Here is a 24,554-nt window from a genome sequence, read left to right on the forward strand (position 1 = left end):
ACAGCCAACAATTTCCATGGGGTGTACTTATTTTTTCACATGACTGTATAAAAATTACTGCGTTATTGAGTTCTTATAGTTATTAGCCTGCTTGACTGGTTACTTGAATTGGTTTATCCAAGTCTCAATAACTACCAGGCCTATAATGTCAACTTGGACCTAATGTGTTCTTTCAGTGGAAAGTTCAGGAATAAACGTTCTATGGCTATAATAAATAACCAGCTTATCATTGTGTACACAATATTTAAACGGTCTGATTATGTGTAAAATAATTACGTATTAAGGGTGCATGGAATTTATTTTACAGTTAAAGGGATCCATGATTTGAAAATATCTGCGAACCCCTGAATTACAAGAAAAGACCGGTCCCCTCCTCCCTCTCCCTGCTCACCATGTTGGAGTGGGCTCTCCGTGGCATGCTCTCACTGGTATACAGGTAGAGGAATTTGTTGATCTGAGACGAGGCCAGTCTGTCACGCACCTCCAACTCCTGCACAATGAACACCTGTCGTGAGAGAGGCTGCTCTCCCAGTCCCACCCCTTCAATGTCCTGCCCTGAAACTGCAGGGGGCATGACCACAAGGTACGACTCGTGCTGGAAGCTGACCTGGAATCACAAGCAGGGAGGTGATACTAATTTTTGATTTTATGTTCCCAGAGGTTTGAGATTTGGTGTAATTCAATATTTGACTGGTCAGTTCAGTGGGCATAAAGTTCAGATGTCAAACTGCCTCCACCATCTTATTTCATTCGGGATGCATGAACTTGCAGAGCCTAGGCTATTGATAGAAAATTAAGAAATATACTGAAAAATTAATAGCTTTACATTATGCACCTTCAAGGGCTCACAGGAATGTAGATGTGACCCTGGCAGAATTTGAGTTTGACACCCCACCACAAAGTTAATTATTAGGTTATCATGAGCTTAATGGCAAGCAGTACTACTAATACTGCTGGAGCTCTGTGTTTGGAGAAATACTCGGGGAGAGATTACTTCCAGTATACTTGTATGGGCATTACTGATTTATACTGGATTATAAGTTCCGATTTTGAAAATCATTTAAATAAATATGACTTCCCCAGGTAAAACTACTCTGGCTTGATTCAGGCTTGATTCACTTATGAGGAAAAGAACAAAGCATCATGCTAGTGAAGAAGGATATGATGTTTGTTAGGTCACTTATGTCACACAACCTTTGTCAGTTGTATTTCCATGAGCAGCGAGTGCTGTCTGCCACTGCCTCCCACCCAGCGCCATGAGTTCTGTGGTCTGGAAGAGCCAGCAGAGCGTGAAGGAGAACCACGGGCTCCTGCAGGTGCTGAGCGACCTCTGAAAAAATGATTAAAAAAAAAAAAAGATACAAATCACTGAATTGTTAGTGCTAATCATAGAGCCTACTGTCTTTTTTAAGGGTAGCAGCTTTATTTAGTATGATCAAAACAGCAAGATGTAAATGTTATTTATGATCAATGAATCTGCAGGTTACGATCATCACTGATTATGCATACGTTAGATAATTAACCAAACTTCTTCACCTTTGACTGTGTTGTGTGTGGGCAGAGATGGTCTTTCCTCCAAAGTCTTTGCCTCCATAGAGATGCCAGACGACTGATACCTCTCGGAGTACTACCCTGCTCTGAGGCATAGGAAAGCGAGCAGGTGCCCGTAGTAGATCCGAACTGCCCCGCGGCCGAGAGAAATAGCCATCACGCACCTTTATAGGACTCTGAGACAACACTTTGACCACTGGCTCTCCATCCTTAGGCTGTACAGAAGAAAGAGAAAGAGACAGAAAGAGAATTCAAGTGGATTCATGTTTAAGCCTGCTAACACTGCTGAGAACGACATTGGTCAAATAAATCGAAAAACAAAACAATGGATGACTTCGATTCGATTCTTTATTTTCCCACTGTACTCTAAATGCCATAGATGACATATAGAAGACAGAAGAGTGTCAAAATCCATATAGGAAAGTAAGGAAGAGCAAAAATAGTCTGAACAAACAGCACTCACAGGAATGCCTATACCAGGAGCCTCTAAAATACAGAAGTCATCATTGTCAGTGGAACCTTCCGAACATTCCTCCAACATCATATCAGCGTGAACTTCAGTTGCAGTAACCACCAGTTGATCAAGCTCAGAGTCCTCCCCCTCTAGTGCAGAAGTGCAGGATTTTTGGCCTTCCCCAGGAAATAAGTACACTGAGACAGGTGAGCCTCGCTTTACTGAGGAAGGAGAGCCTGCTAACTCAAACAAAAGATGTAGACAATGAGCAATCAGTAATCATTCTTAGTATCTGAACTAGTAGTTTGGTAAAGTGATGGTGTGACTCGTCCTTTTGGAAGTGTAGTGAGCGCAATACTCGGATTCAGGACAGGATTTTGTAAGGCCCTCTGACAAGTACAATCCTGCTTTGCAGTTGACTACTAGAAATTGCTTTATATTGTAGGTTCCCCAGTAACGCACTGAGGATTAAGGTAGTGACGACTAACAACCCCAACAAATTACGAGCACGTAATCTTACCAAATTCTCTATCCTCTTCATGCAGCGTTCGTTCTGTGTCAATCAGGGCATCAGTAAGATCACACTGGTTAATTTCAGCGGTCTCTGCTGGTGGACAGGGTGGTAAAGATGTAGCAGCTTCTGAAAGCTGGGGAAAACAAATACTCTTATGTAACTGTGCGGGTAGACTGAGCGCAAATTCACCATACAATGATTCTTACCCATTCATTCTCAATGGGGAGTCATGAAAAAAATAATGCACCAGGCACAAAAAGTGATTTAAATCAGTGTCTCAGTTCTCTATAATGTATGACCCCAAACTGTATGATTGTAAAGGAAAAAAGTAAAAAAAAAAAATGCCTGGTAAAATTTGAAGCCACACTTCATGAGTGCTTTCTGCGCATAGAGATGATAAGTGGCAAAAGCACTTTGCATTGACGATACCATTCACTGTCTATGTTGCAAACAAATTTAGCAAGATTAGCCTGTAAGTTAGCTTTAGAGGCAGCGAAAGATTCTGGGATTTTTTTTCCCATTAAAAACATATTTAGCAAAATACTACACAAGTGGATGATTATCGAACTTGCCGCTAATTTACAGTGAGCGCATGCTGATGACCAAACACCGCTCAAGCTCAGTGGTAAGCAAAGCGGCAATATGCGCTCAGCCTCAAGGTGTATCATCTGAATCATTTAAACAACAAGTTCTGGTGACTGGACTTGTTATTTAATTATTCATGACTAAATAAGTCCAGTTACAAAGACTTAGTACTAGAAGGCATTAAGTACTGACTTGGCACACTGAAAACGTTCACAGACGTTCTTACCGGGAGCTTCTGTCCAGCAATCTCAGTAGGGGAAGTATGGCGAGGAGGTGGATGCAGGTCACCTTGGGAGACCAGGTACTGTAGCATATTCACTAAAGCAGCACAGGAGTCAGCGCAGGTGTGGACGTGAACCACATTATTTGAACAGCGCAGCTCAAACAGTGGCTGAGCCTGAACATGGAAGAAGAAGACGACGACAATACTGTATTATAATACAAGTCTAAACTACGGGGGGTGGGGGAGTTGTGCATTATGAGACATACCAGTTTGCCAGTGTCGTTGCCTTTCCAGGTAGTTATGGCCAGCTCTAACAGGTCAATGTCTAATACGCATACATAATCTGTAGAGATTAAACAAAAAAAAAAAAAAAGAAACAGCAGCAATACATTTTTCAGACGAAATAAACCCCCAACATACTGTAATCATGGTTCACTGGAGCGACATACGTACAACAGATGAGTAATCAGTACCTCGTCTCAAATCCACTGTCTCGCTTTCACACTTATCAGTGAGGTACAATGCAGAGTCATCCAGGATGAACCTAGGAGGGGTTTCAGTGGCATACAGTTGAACCAATAATACGTAACCATGCACATTCACAGAGTTCAACACTGATAGTACCTGAGGTGAAAGGTGGCAGTATCCACGATGATATTACTGGACAGAGAAAAGGATTCTGCTGTAAACAATGCTCGCAATGGAAGATAGAGGGGTCTGAATAAGACAAAAGAAAATGGGAAAGGATACACAGTGATATAAGGTAAAATATTTACAACCAGTTATTGTTACAAAGCATTTACAATAACTTTGTAAGATCATCGCTAAGTGTTATTGCTGCTGTGTTATTTCTGGGTCATATGTGGGCATACAGTGAACTAGAAGTCTGTACATACAGTATCTCACAAAAGTGAGTACACCACTCACGTTTTTGTAAATATTTGATTATATCTTTTAATGTGACAACACTGAAGAAATGACACTTTGCTACAATGTAAAGTAGTGAGTGTACAGCTTGTATAACAGTGTAAATTTGCTGTCCCCTCAAAATAACTCAACACACAGCCATTAATGTCTAAACCGCTGGCAACAAAAGTGAGTACACCCCTAAGTGAAAATGTCCAAATTGGGCTCAAAGTGTCAATATTTTCTGTGGCCACCATTATTTTCCAGCACTGCCTTAACCCTTAATGGAGTTCACCAGAGCTTCACAGGTTGCCACTGGAGTCCTCTTCCACTCCTCCATGACGACATCACAGAGCTGGTGGATGTTAGAGACCTTGTGCTCCTCCACCTTCCATTTGAGGATGCCCCACAGATGCTCAATAGGGTTTAGTCCATCACCTTCACCCTCAGCTTCTTTAGCAAGGCAGTGGTCGTCTTGGAGGTGTGTTTGGGGTCGTTATCATGCTGGAATACTGCCCTGCGGCCCAGTCTCCGAAGGGAGGGGATCATGCTCTGCTTCAGTATGTCACAGCACATGTTGGCATTCATGGTTCCCTCAATGAACTGTAGCTCCCCAGTGTCAGCAGCACTCATGCAACCCCAGACCATGACACTCCCACCACCATGCTTGACTGTAGGCAAGACACACTTGTCTTTGTACTCCTCACCTGGTTGCCGCCACACACGCTTGACACCATCTGAACCAAATAAGTTTATCTTGGTCTCATCAGACCACAGGACTTGGTTCCAGTAATCCATGTCCTTAGTCTGCTTGTCTTCAGCAAACTGTTTGCGGGCTTTCTTGTACATCATCTATAGAAGAGGCTTCCTTCTGGGACGACAGCCATGCAGACCAATTTGATGCAGTGTGCGGTGTATGGTCTGAGCACTGACAGGCTGACCCACCACCCCTTCAACCTCTGCAGCAATGCTGGCAGCACTCATATGTCTATTTCCCAAAGACAACCTCTGGATATGACGCTGAGCACGTGCACTCAACTTCTTTGGTCGACCATGGCGAGGCCTGTTCTGAGTGGAACCTGTCGTGTTAAACCGCTGTATGGTCTTGGCCACCGTGCTGTAACTCAGTGTCAGGGTCCTGGCAATCTGCTTATAGCCTAGGCCATCTTTATGTAAAGCTTAATTCTTTTTTTCAGATCCTCAGTGAGTTCTTTGCCATGAGGTGCCATTTTGAACTTCCAGTGACCAGTATGAGGGAGTGTGAGAGCGATGACACCAAATTTAACACAACTGCTCCCCATTCACACCTGACACCTTGTAACACTAACAAGTCACATGACACCGAGGAGGGAAAACGGCTAATTGGGCCCAATTTGGACATTTTCACTTAGGGGTGTACTCACTTTTGTTGCCAGCGGTTTAGACATTAATGGCTGTATGTTATTTTGAGGGGACAGCAAATTTACACTGTTACACAAGCTGTACACTCACTACTTTACATTGTAGCAAAGTGTCATTTCTTCAGTGTTGTCACATGAAAAGATATAATCAAATATTTACAAAAATGTGAGGGGTGTACTCACTTTTGTGAGATACTGTCTGTCAGTTCACAACCTGTATACAGCATTATAGAATGTTGTGGTGGGAAAAAAATTACTTCCTTAAACTCCTTACCTGTAGTCAACTGCACAGGTGGCCAGGTGTGTATGTAACACTGTGATGATGGCAGGAGGTGTGTATCCTAAAATATCATCATCAATGACATCCAGAAAATCGACCAACTGAAGGCAGAAGACATGTATGAACAGCATGAATGTATGTACTTGTTTGAGACAAATTTTCCCCCATTAAATCTTTCAAGTACAACATCTTCCAGTAAGTGATACCTGCTCATGCCAACTGTGATTGGTCAATGCCATGTGATGTCTTAAAGTAGCACCCTGGAGTCTTAATGCAACCAGGAATTCCTGAGATGAAAAAGGTGAAATAAGTCTAAATGTAAAAAAAAAAAACCCATTACATTTACAGAAACAGTACATTTAAACAGTACTGGAACCTTGACATTGCGGTGGAGGTCTAGAGTGATTTTGATGGCAGTCGACAACATCTGACCACCTGCTCCTCTGCGCCCCACGCTGCTCACCCCCACTTCTGTGGGATAAATGGTAGGGTCCAGATGGTCTGGGGGAGTAAACTTGGGCATTTCTAGTCGTGCTGGGATAAGGGAGTCTGGAACCTCCGCTTTACAGAGAAAGGAACACAAAATTCGAGATTCTGAATAGCAACTTATTTAAGATAAATATTAAAAACAAGCGTGATAAATATCATTCTTGTGTGCATCAGGCTTCGGAAAACCCTTCACATGGTGAGATTTTGACATGTTCTACTATATGTGTTTTATAAACTACAGGCTTTCCAGAACTGACATCAGTCTTTTAACTGCACATATCTCAATCACATAATACAGCTGTAGCATTTTAAACATTCTAGACAATTCTGTGCTTCCAACTTTGTGGAAAAAGTTTGGGGAAGACACACATATGGCTGTGATGGTCAGGTGGCCATCTTGAATCTGTTTCTGAATGAAACTTTATTGCTTTTTCTTACCTTTATGATAGAGTTCAACTGTTTTGCTCTCTATAGTCAAGAAGTTTAGATTGGGATTATTCTGGTGCTGGGTAACACTGAAAATCTTCCCGCCTTCAAAGTCTAGCAGCAATTCCCCATGGCATTGTTCCACCCTCCGTCCTGCTTCGTTCTGTAAGAGGAGAATATAAGATGGAGATAAAAGATTAATAATAATTAATAATTTATCTTTTTAATCAAAAGATAAACACTGCATTAAACTTGATTCTGATAGCACAACTTATAATTTGCTTACCTTACTGTCCGTCAGAGTCTGCAGGCGACCCTTGCCAATCAGTACAGTTAAACAGAGCACACTGAGGGGGTGGTTTGATTGGGGCTCTGGCTGCTCCCTTTTCCTTGATTCACTGGCTGAACAGAACTGAGGTTCATCCTCTTCTGAGTCAGAATCTACAATTAGATAAAAGATTTTAAAGAAAAAAAGATTCTGTGTGTGTGTGTGTGTGTGTGTGTGTGTGTGTGTATATATAGTTTATTTATTTTTTTAAAACAAGCCACCACTGAAATCTGATCCTCTATTAGATCCTAGCCACATGCACACATGCTTATATTTATTTACTGTATTATTCTTTATATGTCAGAAATTCAGCCCAAAAAACAACAGTGAACTGGAGAAATGTTCCTCTTCTAAACCATATACACTTCAAAGTTTACAGCATTACATAAAATCAAGAGCAATATTAAAATTAACACCATACATTTTAACAAGGACGTATTCAAATATTCAGTTTCCTTAAATAGTTATTTTACCAAGCTTCCTGATGACCAGCGTTCTCTTAATATTACATTGATGGTCATAACTAAACAATATACAGTATATGAAAATAGCCTTCCTTATGCACAACAGAATACCTTCATACAGTTAGATAATGTGTAGAATTGTATGCACTCAACACAGACAAAACATTTAACTCAAAGCAGAATTTCCAAAGGTCTGCAGCAACATTGCATTATTATTGCTTATGGCCCACTCCAAACCGTTCTGCCTCCCCTAGCTGTGTCCAATAAAGAAGCTCAAGTTCTATTCGAGCATACTGACAACTGCATGTTCAGTGGCTCAGCTCCTTCACAATTTGAAGCATAATCGCCTTTCTAATAATCTGTCCGCCCTGTGTGTACGATGGTGTCTTAAAATGACTAACCAAGTCTGAAGGCAGATTTGCAGAGCTGAAACTCGCCATCCTCAGATCTGCACTGCTGCAGGGGGCTGTGAGAGATCTTGGGAGGAGAGCGAGGAGGAGGAGGAGGAGGAGGTGGGGGCTCCCACATCAGCAAATCATTATTGATCCTGAGGAGTGAGGACACAAGTAAAAGTACAGCAGTGAGCACAGATCTTTTTTTTTATGTGCAGAACAACCATGATTATGGAACACAAAACATCTATTACTAGTAACTTTTAGTAAGACACAATTTAGGAGCACATCATAGCCAGGAAACAGAGGAAAAACAAGAAATGAAATAAAACAGTAGAAAAACTATGACTCTAACAATAATGAAACAAGGGTCATGACAATAAGTAAAATAGAGGGTGTGGAAACACAAAACAAAATAGAAACTAGTACAAGAACAGCCCAGACACAAGAGAAGGGTGAGATCATGACATCTGTTCATGCGGTTCAAAGACTGCATTATCATTTGAGAAAACATCAAGCTAAAGTAAGCCAAGAGACTGAAAAATGTAATTGGGTTTATATATACACTTTTTAAAAACCATACCTAGCATGATTTTTTATTTTTTATAATTATTGTATGTAATGTTCATTTTATACAATCATTTTTGCTCTTTTTTATGAAGGGTGCTAATAATTCTGGACGGCAAAGTAACTGTTTTAAAAATAAATAAAAAAAGAGCAAAAGCCCATGCCTGTTGTAGATGCTTTGAAAGGCTTCTTTGCTGGGCAAGAGGATGTAGGCCACAGGGAGTCTGATATCCACCACACACTGACTCTGACCCACACACTGAGCCTGGAATTCCTTCATTTCCTCTGGATCTGCTGGGATTACCATCTAAGTGAGGGGGGAAAAAGAAAGAGAATGAGAGACAGGTAGTAACTGTGAAGCAAGCCAAAACACTACACAGAAAAATTACAAGAGGCAGGCAAGACTGGACACAGAAAAATAACAAGAGATAAAAATGACAAGAAGGACACAAGAATGAGTGTGATAAAGTTGAGAAGAATGAGAGAAAGCAGTCTACCTCTTCTGTCTCAAACATGGTGCGGTTAGAGGAGAAGGGAGAGCTGTTCTTCTCTCTCAGCTCACAGGGATTTTCCACAGACATAAAGCCAGGCCCCAAATCCCTGTTCAAACCCACACCTACACCCCCTCTACCATCTGAGTCTGATGCTCCACTTACATGCACCATAATCCTACAAGACAAGAAAAGAGGTAAAAAAAAAAAATAAACCCAATAGTAGTTCAGAAGTAATTTAGGAACAATTAGTGCCTACTGTGATATAAATGTAGTTTTATGTTTCTGGGAAGACTACTTTATATACAATCAGTGCTCACTCAGACTCACTTGGGTGTGCTGTCTGGGTTCTGTGTGTTGGAGCCCTTTTGTACACGGATACAAGGGAAAGAGCCTCCCTCCCAACCCTCATACACTCCTTAGAGAGAAAGAAAATAAATAAACAAACAAACAAACAGGCCCTATAGGGGGTCTGATTATTAGCATATGGCTTTCTCATTAAAGACAAAGGGAAAAGCACGATGTTTCAATAAAATGGATAAGTGAGTAGGTTCCCCCTACCATGCATATCACTGAAGCTAGCCTCCAGCAACTTGGTGAGTTTAGCTGTGGAGGTGGATGGCACCTGCTCCTGGAGGTCTGACCCCTGATGAGACTTCAATTCTAGATTGCACATCTCCAGACTCAGGATCTCGTTACGCACCGCTCGCTCGCTAATGGGTCTTCTCAGGTTTAAAGGTCGAAGGTCAGGGATGGGGAAGCGAAGCTTCAGCACAGCGTAGGGGGAGAGGAGAACAAGGGAGGAGTGCAGCTCGAACAACTGAGTCTATGGAGAGATAGAGGGATAAAGAAGCATTATAGTAGAGTGATCAGTTACAGCCTACATATATCCATTGCTCACACACAGATCATAAAAGCATACAGAAGAGCATTTCAGGTGAGCACCTGGGTGTTTGTTGGCTTTTTTGGCTGGCTGGGGCAGTGGCCCAGGGACTGTATGATGCTGTGCAGTCTGCCCAGTATGTCCAGGTCTACCTCAGTGGTGAGCTCACCCAGCTCTACATGTAGTGAGCTGTCCCTGCGCACTACCCGCTGCTTTGATCCACTCTGCAGAACAGCACAAACATGAAAATGATTTGAAACTATTCACCAGGGGCACTGAACTAAAATTTCTAAAGGTCCAATTACATAAAAATCCTTGCTTACAAACAAACAAAATGTAAAGTCTATGAAAGTCTGTGAAAACTCCCCCTTTTCTGACGTCATGTTTTAGCCTTGTAAACAGTCTCTATTCCGATGAGCTGCCTTCAGCTGAATAATTTTTATAAATGCATGTGATCGGTTAAACTGCAACAGAGGATCTGCTACAGAAGCCGAGCTGGTTCATGTTTAATAAAAATAAATAACTAGAGTCGCTAAACTATAGACATGTTACAGTACTAGGTTTGCTCTGCTGAAACACTTGAGACCGCACCTAAACCACAGACCACCAGGTGGCAACTAATGCTAAAGACTACAGACTCTTTCTAGCTGCATAGATTCATATGAACTTAGTTGTACTTAGTGCTCAGTTGTACAAAAGGACAAATAATCTCAGATAAAGCACCTTGCGCTGCTGTTTTTCTGTCAGGGAGTGGTGAATTTGGGCACAAGGTCTGGCAGTCGCTCCCACAGAAAAGTGACCAGCATTCTTGAACTGCAACAGCTGAACACACACAAAAATATGGTTAGAACCTTCTTCAGCAGTGATCTATGAGCTGTGGGTGTGTATTAAGCACTACTGTAGTGGCTGCTGGGTATGAACAGCTTTTTGAAGAATGGTAGTAGCCACATGATATTGTATAAATGTATTTATCGGCATGTGATTTCATTTCAATGCATTATTGGCTTGTCATTTTTGTTATACTACTTTATTTTATATTCCTTTAAACAAAATTATTTTACAAATATTTAATTACGGTAAATGGTCTGCACTTATATAGGGCTTTTTTAACCTTAGCGATTCCAAAGCGCTTTACTCTGTGTCTCATTCACCCATTCACACACCAATGGTGCAATGCAGAGCTGCCATGCAAGGCGTTAACTTGCGATCGGGAGCAACTTGGGGTTAGGTGTCTTGCCTAAGGACACTTCGGCATGTGGAGTCATATGGGCCGGGAATCGAACCGCCAACCCTACGATTGGTGGACAACCCGCTCTACCACCTGAGCCACAGCCACCCATACAACAATAACAAAGGAATACTTCAGCATCTCTATCCACTACATCTGAGAATTACGATCAATTTCTCTATACTAAGAAAAGAACAGAAACATATTTACTAAAAAACAAACAGACAAACAAAATAACACTTAAGAAGCCTAAGCTGTTGTTGAAATCTATCAAAAATATTTAACATTTTACAAGTCTTTGGATGTGTTACAAAAGCAATACAGTAAAAGCAATTCAGATTATTTATGCTTTCCCCATCGCGGTGAGGAATCTGAGGCAGTTCCATGGTTACTATTAGCTACACTCTGATACAGATTCAGAGCTTCACTTACAAATACTTTGGCTGAATATTTTATAAAATAATTCCAGAAAAGCAGATAAAGATTATTAAAAAACAAAAACAAACAAACAAACAAAAAACAACAACAAGGATTCCTTTAAACAATTACTATCCTGACTATTCTACCTAGATGTATGTTTTAGGGGCAAAAGTCCTTATAAACCAATGTCTTTTTTTGTACTTAGCAACAGTGAATGTTAACAACCTCCTAGCAATTTTGGCAATTTATTTTGTTTTGAAAATGGACTTTAGATGTTTACTAATGTCTCTTTCATCTTTCTGCAATTCAAACCTATATCAATTGAACTCCAGTCATGCTGAACTAAATTTCCCAGGCATTGCACTGTCTTCACCATAAAGTCAGTGAACACCAGGTGAGTGACAGAAGCTCTGCGGCCAACAACTTGCAATGGAAAGCCACTAAAGGTTGCTAGATGATGTCATGTGCTAATTAGCATATTCATTACATCATCACGTCATATTTGCATTCTTCCTAGTGTCTGCCTTTTACATCTGTTTGCTTCTCTCTGTACTCACACGCTGTATTTTAATACAGCCAAATTCCCAATAAAGTTGTTCTCATCTACATTTCTTTCTGCTTCGCTTGTGAGACAACAGAACGAGTATGAAATAGTGACTGAAACATGGACCATTTAAGACTACATTTTAACCAGCAGTCACTTCCAAACCATTTCCAAGCTGCTGCTCTGCACTGCTAAAATCCTGCTTTTATGACCGTGACGTCGTCTGACCAAATCACCAGACACAAAAGTTAAAAACAACAGCTGTGCTGTGATGTCGGCTATATTTATGTGTAAAATGTAAAATTTTCACTCGGAGAGAAAGTTAGAAGTGACAGAATGTCTTTATTATTTTTTCTCTCACACTGAATGTGCTGCTCCTCTCTCTCTCTCTGCCCCTCACTGAACAGAGTGGATGCAGAGAGAGGAGAACCTGCGGTGGGAAAAAGCAGGACCTCACGCTCACGGGACAGAACTGGCACACTTTCTTCTACAGCAAGCAGCTAACGTTTGCCCAAAAAGTCACTAGATTTGTCGCTAGGTGCTTTTTTTTGAAGGGGGGGGGGGGTCAATAAAGGGGTCTGAGAAGTGGACCGGAGCTGTCTCTGACAAAATGAGTGAGTGAGTAGAGGGAGGAGGAGGAGGGGCTGCAATGTGGGGTCATATTTTGAGTGAAAAGATTGTATTTGCATTCTATTGAAAATAAACACTTTAAAGTTATTTAGCGATTTCGCAGTTATTGACTTATTATTATTCAAGCACTTTTTAAACCACCACTAGATAAAACATGCCTATTTATCTAGATGTTTCAAAAAGCCAAATTCAAGTATTTCAAGCATCTTGTACGAACCCTGAATGAATGAAAGATGAATAAAGTAAAAGGTGTTGTCGGTTACTATAATGAATATGTGAGGTGTAGTACCTCAGTGTACTGGGGCTTGCCTGGCTCCCAAAGACACTCCAGCAGTTCCAGCCTGCTGAAGGAGAGGTCAGAGGTCATGGAACGAGCATGCCGCCCAGAGCTCCGCATCTCACATGCTACCTGCACTGCTGCCCCTGTTAGCCTGGAAACAAAAAGATTGCATCAAGAATAAAAACTGTGCTGACAACAAATGCTGTGTGCTAGTCAATAAACACAGTGATTATGTTATCTCATGCTCAAGGAAGAAATAGTAAAGTGTAAAAACAACACAGCTGTGTACCTGAGATGTGAGTGCGGGCACGCTTTAGCAAAGTTACCCCTCAGGTTCTCAAAGTCTCTCTCACTGAACATGCTGTCTTTGAAGAAGGCTAGCTCATGGAAGAACAGCTGTGACACCTTAGCCATGGAGGACAGATCTTCAGGATCTTGAGCTGGCTCCTGTTCCAGAAGAGTCAGAGTCATGCCACCCAGAGAGAGTCGGAGCAAGCAATCAGGCTTCATGGATTCTGAATGGTCAGTGTGTGTTGAACGGCCTATTACAAAGAGAAGTGAAAAAACAGAACATATATATTTCTATTCGATAAAGCCTGAAAGGTAAATGCGTGTTCTGTTAAGTAAGGAGGGTAACATACGTGGCGGCCTGCTACATCGAGGCAAACTAGATAAAGTTCCTGGTACAGGATAACGTCTGGGGCAGTTAAGCATTCCCTGAAAAATGGAAAATAAAGAAGAAACAAAATGATCATTACATACAAGAAACGTAATGCCATCATAATGAATTCAATATACATAGTATCAAAAAGTGTGACCTTGTCTCAGTATAATTTTCTATTGGACCAATTCCTTTTTTTCAGCTCAAACAAACAATCTCCAGTTTCATTTCTATTGAACATTTCTTCTGAACATTTCTAGTGAACGTTCCTGCTGGACATTTCTGCTGGACATTACTTTTTTTCTCCTTTCCTTTTCCCAAATATTTCATTGAGAAGAAAAAACAAACCGAGCAACACACAGCAGAAATCATTCACAGTTTTTTTTTCTTTTTATACTAATAAAGGAAAACAAAATTAAAAGTACAAACACCGAAAACAAACCCGCCCCCCGCCCCATCATGGCTACCCAATAACCGTCGCTGGTTATATAGATATTGTAAAACCCAACAACAGGTACAAAATTTTAAGTGGGAAGTGTCTGTAACTCCATAAAGTATACAATAAAGGGATGCCATTTATAAAAAAAACAAAAAACAAACTTGTCTGTACAACCACTCATCGTATACCTTATTTTCTCGAGTTTTAGAAAAAACATCACATCCTCTAGCCACTGGGAGATAGATGGATATTTAGCAGACTTCCAATGCAACAGTAGGGAACGTCTTGCTATAAGGGATGTGAAAGCGATAACATCCTTTTGTATCGAGCTCAATGGAATTGAGGCGTCAGGAATCCCAAATACAGCAATCAATGGGCAAAGCTTTAAATCTACCCTGAGAATAGTGGACATGATGGTAAAAAAACCAGACCAAAAACCATGGAGATCAGGGCAGAAGAAAAACATATGGCCAAGATGGCAGGGAGAGCCATGGCATTTATCACACTTGTCCTCTACGTCCGGATATACTACAGAAAGTCTCGACTTGGACAGATGGACTCTGTGTAAAACTTTGAACTGGATAAGTCCAAGACGAGCACAAGAAGTGGTAGACTGTACCCTTCCTATAGCATCTTCCCAACACTCCTCACTTATCTGTACTCCTATTGGACCAATTAATGTTACAGTAAGCTACAAACATTGTATAGTATATATAGACAGGCATTAGCAAAAGCCCGATATAAACTATCAGCTAACTAATTCTGTTATAAAGTTTAGCAGCAATAAACTTCTGTAATTTAAGGAATACCCCAGTTTCACTGGGCAACTCTACATGACATGAAATTAATCCAAACAATCTTTTTTTTGTTTATACTTTTCCCTATAGTAAGAAAAGCATCAAAACTCACTTATGATAGAAGATTAAAGGCATTCTTCAAAATCTGTAAATGCTTTGACCTTTTGTCAGAGATAATACCCCATATTCTATAAATATGGTGAATAAATATTAGGTAATTTTCTGTAAAATCAGGGCGGAACGTATATCATATAGCAACGAGATAACCAAGAAATGTTGCCAACAACTGGCGGATGTCTTATCAAGAGTGCAAACATGATAAGCTACGTTAGAAACCTTGTTAAAAGAGGTTAATGACCACAAACTCCTACATTACTTGGTCTGTATTAATGCACTTATCTAACTAACTAGCTCACCATATGATATTACAGTGCACCAGTCACCATTTAGACCAGCTTAGGACTGGGTAAGAACACCACAGCTTTTAATTCCCTTGTGGCTAACTAATATATTTGTCCCCTGTGTTTAGTGAAGGAGGAAATAATGAAAATATTGGTCATGAAGATACAGCATGGATTTTTTTTTTCTTCATGCACAGACCTGTGGAGACAGAGGGTGTGTTGGAGCCAGGCTGCTCTGGCTGTGTATTGAGGACTCCATGTCACTGTCTGAGAGCTCGCTTCCAGAGCGTGTGGACATCACACTGCTAGTCATATACCCAGGCCCCATAGAGTAAAACATCTCTGAGGTAGGAAGAAGCACCACAAGACAGGCATAAGAACAAGTATTAACAGATTAGAAGTTTTTTTTCTGTTTTTTTTTTTAATCAATACAAATGATATGAAATTCAGTCAGTGGAAACAAAGTACAATGTGTCTGCAACAAAAAGTCAATCAACCGTTCTTCATGGTATTACAGTGCCAGAAAAGTACAGACGTTTTCAATAAGTATAATATACAGTTCAAATAAAATATACATGGCCACCTCACCTCCATTCTCTAGGCTGTAGATGTAAGGCTCTGTGTTAAGCTCCAGATCTCTGTCTACTGTATCCACACTGAGTTGCTTACTGAGGTCCTCCTCTATCAACTTCAGATCATCTGAACCCAGAGGCCTACTCTGAGCACCACCAACACCACCACGCGTATTACTGCTGCCCTCTGGGAAAAGGGAGAGACAAAATGAGCTATCTAGTATGAAACGGTGACAACAAGACAGTTATGGAGGCAGCTGTTGAATAATCAGACAACAGAAGTGTAGGCTACAAGAAAAAAAATCAACAAGTAAAAAATATCAAATAAATTGCTCACAGAATTTTTTATAGTAACATGAAGAAAGTACATCAAAACGAAGTGCAATATCTTCATTATATTGTTTTCACAATATAATTTTTCATGAATTGCAGAATCTGTACCAGAATTGACTTTGAAATGAAACCTCTGAAAAAAATTATAATGATGGAAATATTTGTTAGGCTTCGACGTGACCTAACCATATATCTAGGCAGCAAGCTACTAAGGGCCATGTGCAGAGTTGGAGACTCATGTGCAAAAGTTAAGTCAATATTAGGCCTGCTGCGATAGTCAGTGTTACCGGTGTTACACGGTGTTCGGGCCGCACACTGATTACATAACTTGGCCACCGTGGCACCGCCCCCAATGTCATTTAGCTTTTTTATAGTAATAAAAATCATTTAGTTCAGGTAGGGAACGGACACTACAATTAAAAACTGAACGTGTCTGCACAATTCAGAATGAGCCGAATGAGTCAGTGTTGTCACATTACCGGTGTTGTCACATGTCAATTAACCGGTGGGAAAATTTCATCACTGTTACATCCCTAGTCAAGATTTATGCAGGGAAAGTTACTTGTATTCAGACTAAGCACCTGCTTAACTAGATTTTCTGTGCTCTTCATTCAGATTATGCAAATCAACTGTGTGTAGCTAATGCTCAGCACCTCGCTTGTGTAGCTCTCAAATAACTTCTGAATAGTGCTTAAGCCTGGAGTTAAACTTGTACCATGACATGCTGAACATTATGATACTGGGTTGTGAAGTTTAGATTAGATAGGACAGCTTATATTATAATGAAATCTGATTACACTCCTAATTTTACAAGACTATAGTAGTGCTTGAAGAAAACCAAGGAGATACTTATGTTTTTGGTTTGTATTTCATTCTGACAAAAACTCAAACGTACATTTTTTAAACATAAACCAATGCAGTTTATAAATGAAGTGATGCAGTGAAGGTCTTCCACTTTGATATGTTTTATAGAGGTCATGCTGAAATGCGATATTATGTACGAACTGCAGTTTACATTGTTCTTCAATTTGAATTGCATTTAAATCATCCAGGGTACACGTTACCTGTCTCAATGCAGAGAGCATTCAGAAGGTCAGTTAGATTAGTAATCTGATTGGGAGAGAGCAGCAGGTGCAGACAGCCCACCTTACCATCCAGCTCCAGCTGAAAGAGTGGAAAACAAAAAAGGTATGAGGATGACAGAGAGAATATTTAATGTCTCACAAAAAGCCTGAGGAAAGCAGCAAACCCTGGGCCCTGGGAGCATGTCGTTCTGCTTGATTTTAACAGTGGTCTCCATGAAACCAGAGCAGCTTCCTATTAGTAGAGGCCCGGGATGCAACCGTAAGGGCTTAGTTGCAAAGTCTTTCTCTTCATCCTCACTGACCCCGGCATGTTCGGGAACAAGGCTCTGAAAACAAAATAGACCTTGAGAAACTCATCACGTTAAATGGCCATATCAGAACATATCAGAAGTCTGTATAGTATAAAAGGGATTTAGCTAGAAAAATTCAGCTATATTGAGGTGTGTGAGGTAAAATGAGAGTTCATACTTTTCCTGAATCACCTTCAGCATGTACAGCTATAGCCTTAAGGTTTAAATGAAGGTTTATCATCAAATGGCACACAGATTTTCACTTCATATTGACATAGGGTATGTCTCAATCAGCTTCCTAGTTCAATAGTTAGGGCACTGATCGGGGAGTCTGCCATTTTAAGGGCTGTCTCGATCACAAAATTCTTCCAGTTCACAGGAACATTCGCTTTCCGCTAGGAAAAAAAAAAAAAACTTCTGTCTACAAATGTAAGTAGCTTGTTATTGGAGCTCTCAAATGATTACTTATGCTAGTGATTTTTAACTTATCTGACCTTCTACATATGGTTTGTAGAACATATGGCTTGAGTCTAATGACTTAAGTGTTTAATGATTTTTTTAAAAAAATGTAAAAATCCACTAGCTAGCCTATGATCATGCTTGAGGTACCATGACAGAAATGAGTGAGATTAAGCTAAGAAATTTATATGACATATAAAAACTAAAGTATTTTAAAGTTTTTCCATTTTGGTGACGTTTTACACCACGAGTATGTAGTCATGTCCCGATGTGTAGTGAGCCAGGGTCCTTACCAGTGCTCGAACCTAGGGAGCTGATTGAGACATACCCATAGTCGACTCCGTCTTTTCAGCTATTTCTTAATTAGCTTCCAAGAAATCCTCCACCATATTCCTCATGGTTTAAGTGGCTCTTACCTGTGGCTCTCCAAGAGTCTCATAAAGCAGCTGTACTGAATTGAGCTGGAGAATTTTATGTAGAAAGGCTGGAGGCTGGTGGATATCTACAGGCACTGTTTGACTGGAGTCTCTCATGGCCTCATCACAGTAATCCAGCCTGCAGTATAAGCCAGAGGCATAACAGAGCTCAGTTACAGATATAGGTTTACATTTCAAGCCAGAGGGTTTATGGGCAGCTGTCTGAAACAAATACAACTGAAATCGAACTGGACAGTGGCTACGTTGACATGCACATCAAATTCTGTTTAAAGTCTTTATGTGGGTTGCAGCCATATTCCGAATACGATGTTTATATGCGTACAGGCATCGGAACATTACAGTATACATAGTTGTTGTAAATATACCTGAGATACCATTCCTAAATACCTAGCCTACAGCTAAGCATCCGTTTTATACCCTTGCGGACAGAGAATACGCATAGATCTCCTTTCAGTGGATTTTCTGTACAAGGTGTTCACATGCAACAAATTTCTGCGTAAAACAGACATATTCCAGGAGTGGGAATAAGAATTTAGGGAATCAGAATATTGTCTTAATCTGAATCGGGCAATCGGACTGCGGTGTTTACACGACTCAATACTAATCAGAATATTGCCAAATTCCGATTAATATTGTAATGCTGATGTGCATGTAAATGTAGTCAGTGATATTTTTGCTGTTGTAGCTTTATGCTACACTATATATTATAAACTATATACTACATAAACATTAGATTTAACCTTTAAATACATACACTGGGCCACCCCTGACCTCATTTCCTCTTTCTACCTCATGCATTTTTATCCAGATAAGTGTCTAGGATTCTTGAGCCTTTATGCTTTGAACAATTTAACAATACAGAAATCCTGGTTATTGAAAATTAAATCAACTTCAAACTTCAACAACACAGTGATATAATGCCAGATAATGTAAAGAGATTACATAGGTATGTACCTAGGAGATAGGTGGATTCTAACACATGTTCAGACAGGTGACAAAGAGAAGCAGTGTTACAGGTTTCACACAGGTCCTACGTTCTTACCGTTTAATTTGCATCTCTAAGGCAACCCCATTCTTACTGTCAAGGGGATGGTGCTCAATTCTTACAATAGTGTCCAGAAATGTGACTTTTATCCGTCGCAGAACTGTACAGTACAGAAACAGGACAATGTGTTAGACTTTATTTGCATGCGTAAGCCACATGTAGTACTTAGCTTTAGCAATGTCTATGAATATTAACCGATTAGGTCAACATTATCCCCAGGGTTAATGACACGTACGGGAGATGGCAGCCCTGCATAGTCTGTGCTACCTGCTGTGTTTGTGTACATCCTCAGAAATTAATATTATGCCTCCATGTAGGGCAATCACAACAAAACTGCTGGGGGCAGTATAGTATACTGTAGCTGCCTATCACCTTCAAATCACCTTCTTATGTAACATTCTAGACAAATTTGAGAGAATCACATCAATTTTAAAGTGTTTTTTATACAAAGCAATTTTTTGTTTTTGCAATTTATTTATTTTTGTATTGTACAAACCAATCTTCTTGGAACACTTTGAAGTACAAGGTCATAGTATCAGCGTTCGTACAAATGCTTCATGATGAAATTCCAGGACTGTTCAGGCACTATTTTTTATTTTTATTTTCGTGGACTATACAAGCAATGTCATTCAAAAATATTCGTTATTTAGTCTTTTTAGATTCCAAAAACAAACAATTTTTATATGGTGCCTCTTCCAGTGTTTGCAGTTGCATTTCCCAGGCATTGCTCTGTCTTCGCCATAACGTCAGTGTACTCCAGGTGAGTTGACAGGAACACTGCTGCCAACAACTTGCAATGGAAAGTCACTAAGGCTCCATTTACACTGCAGGTCTTGATGCCCAATGCCGATTTGTTGACTATATCCGATTTTTTTGACGACCCGTTTACATCTTCTTTTAATAGTGACCCATATCCGATATCTGTATTTACACTATACACTTCGTCAAACAACCCAAGGTGGACGTCACCGGAAGCTTAGGTTGAAAAGGAAGTAAAAACAGCGCAATTTGCAATGGAGGCAGATGAAAATACAATACAAGATTTTGCTTTCAGGACCTCATTTAAAGGTAAGCAAAACACCGGCCTCTTAAGGCGGAGAAAAAGAAGAGAGCCCTTGCTTTTTCAATGATGTACGACTCGCATTCACAGGGGAATATCCCATCTTTCCGCTTACATGGCAGACGCAAATGCACATATCCGATTCATATCAGATTTATTTCCACATACGAATGAAGCCTTAAACGGATCTGAGAATATCGGAATCAGTGTGCTTTTTTCCTGCTTACATGTTCATGAGTCATATCCGATGTGTGCCACATGGGCAGAAAAAATTGGAACTAGGTCACTTGAACCATGTAGTGTAAATGCGGCCTTAATGTCGCTAGAAGATGTCATGTGCTAATTAGCATATTCATTACATCAAATATTAAACAAAGGTATTTATTAATCTTTAATAAAAATCCATCATATCAACAATCCTAAGGTTTTATTTGTTAAATAACAACACAGTATAAATTTGTTCATTATTATCCTTAGATTAGTTGAAGCATCCACCATATCAGTCACTGAGAAGGAGCTGTTACTACACAAATGATTCCATATTAGACCATGTGCATTAATATAAACCTGCAATTTGTCTTTCAATTGGCACTACTGTCAGAGCTGCTGTTATAGACAATAACATCAGATCTGAGAGCTGAACAGATCTGAGGATTTAGAGCAGAGTTTCTCAACCTTTTGTAACTAAAGTCCCCCCAACCCTCCCGTATCATGTGGCGGCACCCCCCCCCCCCTTATTGGAGGAGACCAGGTATAACAATTATCAATTCTATATAAAATCTAACTATATATAACCTAATCAATAATCTGTTTTGATAATGAGATAGATAGATTTTTTTTTGCTTTTGTACTTTTTTTTAAAAAAAAAAAACAAAAAAAAAAAACAAACTTTTCATAACTTTTATAACACTATATAACGGACAGGTATGGAACATGAATAATCAAAAATGTTTATGAACACTATAACTACTTTGAACAAGAGAGCTAAGCTGTAATAACGTGAAATATTTTACATGTAAAACATGTTGCATTACATTCGTCTTGCATTCTAAAAACATTCACATGCGAATGATGTAAATTGGGAAGAAGGGCGCGTCTCGTTATCCATGACATTGTTAAATCTCCGGCTCTCAGCCCCTCACTGAACAGAGCAGACGCAGAGAGAGATGTGAGTGCAGTGGGAAAGCAAGACCTCGCTAAGGTTTGTCCAAAATGTCGCTAGATGCCCTGTGTGTTTTTTTTCTTGAAAACAATTTGTGTCCCCCTGGTTGAGAACCACTGAGTTAGAGGATTACAGTTACATCACGATGTCTGGTTCGTAACCTTTTACGATCTCTTTGAGATTAAATAACACTTGAGCGATACACACCTGTCTCAATGGTCTGTGCAAACATTTCCAGCCCCTCCAAAGGAGCAGGCGGGTCTTCTGATGCCTCGGGTGGGTCCTTTAGACACTCCTGGGCCAGCTGCATGCTGGAAGTCATACATGACGACCAACCTTGGGAGTCCCAGGTGCCACCTATATAAACAAATCATTAACCAAAGTCAAATAATCCACACATGATCAGAGAAAAACGTTACCAGGAACATGTGGCCCAGGTTGTGAAGGTGCCATTAACTTACTGGTTCTGTCCTTGGGTCTGCATGTTATCTGTAGCCCAGTGACTTCAAGTGTGCAGTGGTCAGTGACCAGTGCTGCCCATGGGATTGTCACTTTTATACTCTGCACGAAACCCTCCACAATCTCCAGAGGGGCTGCGAGTGACTCCAGCAGCTCATTTACCGCCTGAAAGACAGGATGAAGTAGAGGTAATAAATCATCACAGTCACCATAGAGGAAAATAAAAGAAGACTGTGAACTTGAAGGATATTGTAGTTTTGTCTGCCTGATGGCCATTTAAAAATAATAATAATAATTTAAAAAAAAAACATGGACTACTACAGCTCATAGATCCTGGGGTACATACTATGAGGGCTTAGCCAGTGAGTCCTAGGCCCTAAACAGGGTGTTAGCTTGTCTGGAGGAGAAAAAAACTCTTGGTTCCTCTTTAAAAAAATTTGCTAGAGGCACATGATGAGGCTGAGGACTTTTATATTCAGCCTGCCCAGAAAATTGCGAAACACTGCTAAGATGTATTTCATGGTTACTCAGAAGAGACATCGTGCTAAACTGGCTAACTCACTCACCCACACGTCGAGGTTGATTTCTTTAATGACACCGCTGCCATTGTACAAGTCCAAACTCAGCTGGTCCAAACTCAAACGTTCCTCCAAGAAGTGGCCGAGGTAATGCTGTAAAAGGTAGCGACAGGCCCGCTTCTTTATCGAGCCCGACCAAGGGAAGAGCCACCGAGACATAAGGCCAGAGAGAATAGGGTGAGGGACTGAAGAGGTGGCGGAGGAGAAAGAAAACGAGAAAGACAACAGTCCTCCGGGAACTGCATAACAATCAACCCTAACTTCTGAGACACAAGCAGAGGGTAGAGGGGAGGCTAGCCTGAGCTTGAAGGGGCTAGCTGGACACACTGACTAGCTAACTTCCTTCTCTTTGACACAAAGATAAATATTTTTTTCGAGTCAGGACAGCTGTCTGTCTGGTGTAGTTTTTAAAGAGCGACGACTTTCTTAAAACTGTCTTTACTCTTAAATAAATATATGTGTAGCACGAGCGACAGGTTCTTCTGCGTTTCTCCTCATAAGGTTGTTTATTGTTTTCATACTGAAGACTAAAGAGTGAAGCAACGTCATTGCGTCACGCAGAAGCACGTCGCGGAAAGGGTGGGACTCCATTTTGAGAAGGTCACAAATAATAAGTACGACTCTTGACCTTATTTTTTTTAGTAACGCGCTTGCACGTTGGGCACGTGATGTGAACCTCCTCCTTGTTGTTGTTATTGTCCTTCTTCTTCTTTTTCTTTTTCTTCTTTAGGAGAATGAAGTCAGCCCACAACACTTCATGTACAGATTGCATTCAAAGAATTAAGGAATCTATAGGTTTGTTTTTGATAAGCTGTAAAGGGGCAGCAAGATGGTGCAGTGGGTAGCATCACTGCCTCACAGCTCCTGAGTTTGAACCAAAGCTCACGTTACTGTGTGTGGAGTTTCTGTGCATTTTCTCACCATGTTCGCATGGGTTTCCTCTGGCCTCTCTGGTTTCCTTCCACTGTCACTGATGATGTCACAGCCAACCGACCAATCAGCAGCTCTGCTTGAAACTCACATATAGTGCAGATGCACACTAAAAGGCCCTTCCTTCTCTCACTCATTCTTTTATCCATTTCCCTCTCTTTCTGCTTTTCATGACAATTCTTCTCGTTCCATTTTCCCTTCCACTGTTTCTTTTCTACCTTCTTTTTTCTCTTAATTGTTTCTCACTGTTTTGTTTATCCCTTTTATTCTTTCTTTCTGTTTTCTCTTGCTGATTTATTTGTCTTCCATTCTTTCTGAAGGTTTCTCCTTCAGGAAATGCAAATCCAATTATAGTTAATTAAAATATTGCATTTAATTTCACCCCATGAAAATAAAAAAATCCATTAGGCATAGGGTGAAGTCAGATAAAATGGGCCACTTTTTGGTAAATGATTTATAATACCATCAAATAAGCTATGCATGATATCGAATGATATTTTTTATAAATTAGCATGGGTCTCATCAATATAATTTCCTTTTAAAAATGTGAAAAAGTATCATTGTTTTAAAATTATGAGAGTTAGAGTATCGGCAGGTACGCTCTTGAGCCACAACACAATGTTCAGGCAAACTGGGCCAGCTGTTCAGTTAAAATGGGCCAATATATAAAGATAACAACACAGGTAATTTAGACTGAAATCATTTTAATTTTAACAGTAAATTGACACTATTGTGTTCAGTGTGCCATAGCAACAATACTGTAAATAGATTTAATTTAATAGAAAGCACAT

The 24,554-nt window shown here is 40.2% G+C and overlaps 1 protein-coding gene across 1 annotated transcript in view; it reads right to left on the reverse strand.

Moving 5' to 3' along the window:
- atg2a (autophagy related 2A) overlaps window positions 1-24,129 on the reverse strand; it is a 35,939-nt gene extending 11,810 nt beyond the window's left edge. Inside the window, exons 1-33 of the mRNA XM_053630520.1 lie at window positions 22,822-24,129; window positions 22,258-22,420; window positions 22,004-22,153; window positions 19,572-19,674; window positions 18,509-18,647; window positions 17,508-17,669; window positions 17,323-17,422; window positions 15,942-16,112; window positions 15,553-15,695; window positions 13,697-13,772; window positions 13,345-13,597; window positions 13,065-13,206; window positions 10,677-10,775; window positions 10,016-10,177; window positions 9,632-9,896; window positions 9,401-9,488; window positions 9,077-9,248; window positions 8,744-8,886; window positions 8,022-8,167; window positions 7,115-7,269; window positions 6,841-6,991; window positions 6,290-6,474; window positions 6,120-6,200; window positions 5,908-6,014; window positions 3,952-4,044; window positions 3,801-3,871; window positions 3,594-3,670; window positions 3,331-3,501; window positions 2,526-2,652; window positions 2,015-2,244; window positions 1,537-1,766; window positions 1,195-1,330; window positions 392-607 (exon numbers count right to left, since the gene is read on the reverse strand). Coding sequence (XP_053486495.1) covers window positions 392-607; window positions 1,195-1,330; window positions 1,537-1,766; window positions 2,015-2,244; window positions 2,526-2,652; window positions 3,331-3,501; window positions 3,594-3,670; window positions 3,801-3,871; window positions 3,952-4,044; window positions 5,908-6,014; window positions 6,120-6,200; window positions 6,290-6,474; window positions 6,841-6,991; window positions 7,115-7,269; window positions 8,022-8,167; window positions 8,744-8,886; window positions 9,077-9,248; window positions 9,401-9,488; window positions 9,632-9,896; window positions 10,016-10,177; window positions 10,677-10,775; window positions 13,065-13,206; window positions 13,345-13,597; window positions 13,697-13,772; window positions 15,553-15,695; window positions 15,942-16,112; window positions 17,323-17,422; window positions 17,508-17,669; window positions 18,509-18,647; window positions 19,572-19,674; window positions 22,004-22,153; window positions 22,258-22,420; window positions 22,822-22,992 — 4,878 coding nt within the window. The 5' untranslated portion in view covers window positions 22,993-24,129. The remainder of the gene's footprint in view (window positions 1-391; window positions 608-1,194; window positions 1,331-1,536; window positions 1,767-2,014; window positions 2,245-2,525; window positions 2,653-3,330; window positions 3,502-3,593; window positions 3,671-3,800; window positions 3,872-3,951; window positions 4,045-5,907; window positions 6,015-6,119; window positions 6,201-6,289; window positions 6,475-6,840; window positions 6,992-7,114; window positions 7,270-8,021; window positions 8,168-8,743; window positions 8,887-9,076; window positions 9,249-9,400; window positions 9,489-9,631; window positions 9,897-10,015; window positions 10,178-10,676; window positions 10,776-13,064; window positions 13,207-13,344; window positions 13,598-13,696; window positions 13,773-15,552; window positions 15,696-15,941; window positions 16,113-17,322; window positions 17,423-17,507; window positions 17,670-18,508; window positions 18,648-19,571; window positions 19,675-22,003; window positions 22,154-22,257; window positions 22,421-22,821) is intronic.
- Window positions 24,130-24,554: the final 425 nt, after the last annotated feature.

The sequence above is a fragment of the Ictalurus furcatus genome, chromosome 8 (genome assembly GCF_023375685.1).
Source record: "Ictalurus furcatus strain D&B chromosome 8, Billie_1.0, whole genome shotgun sequence".
NCBI classification, from domain to species: Eukaryota; Metazoa; Chordata; class Actinopteri; order Siluriformes; family Ictaluridae; genus Ictalurus; species Ictalurus furcatus.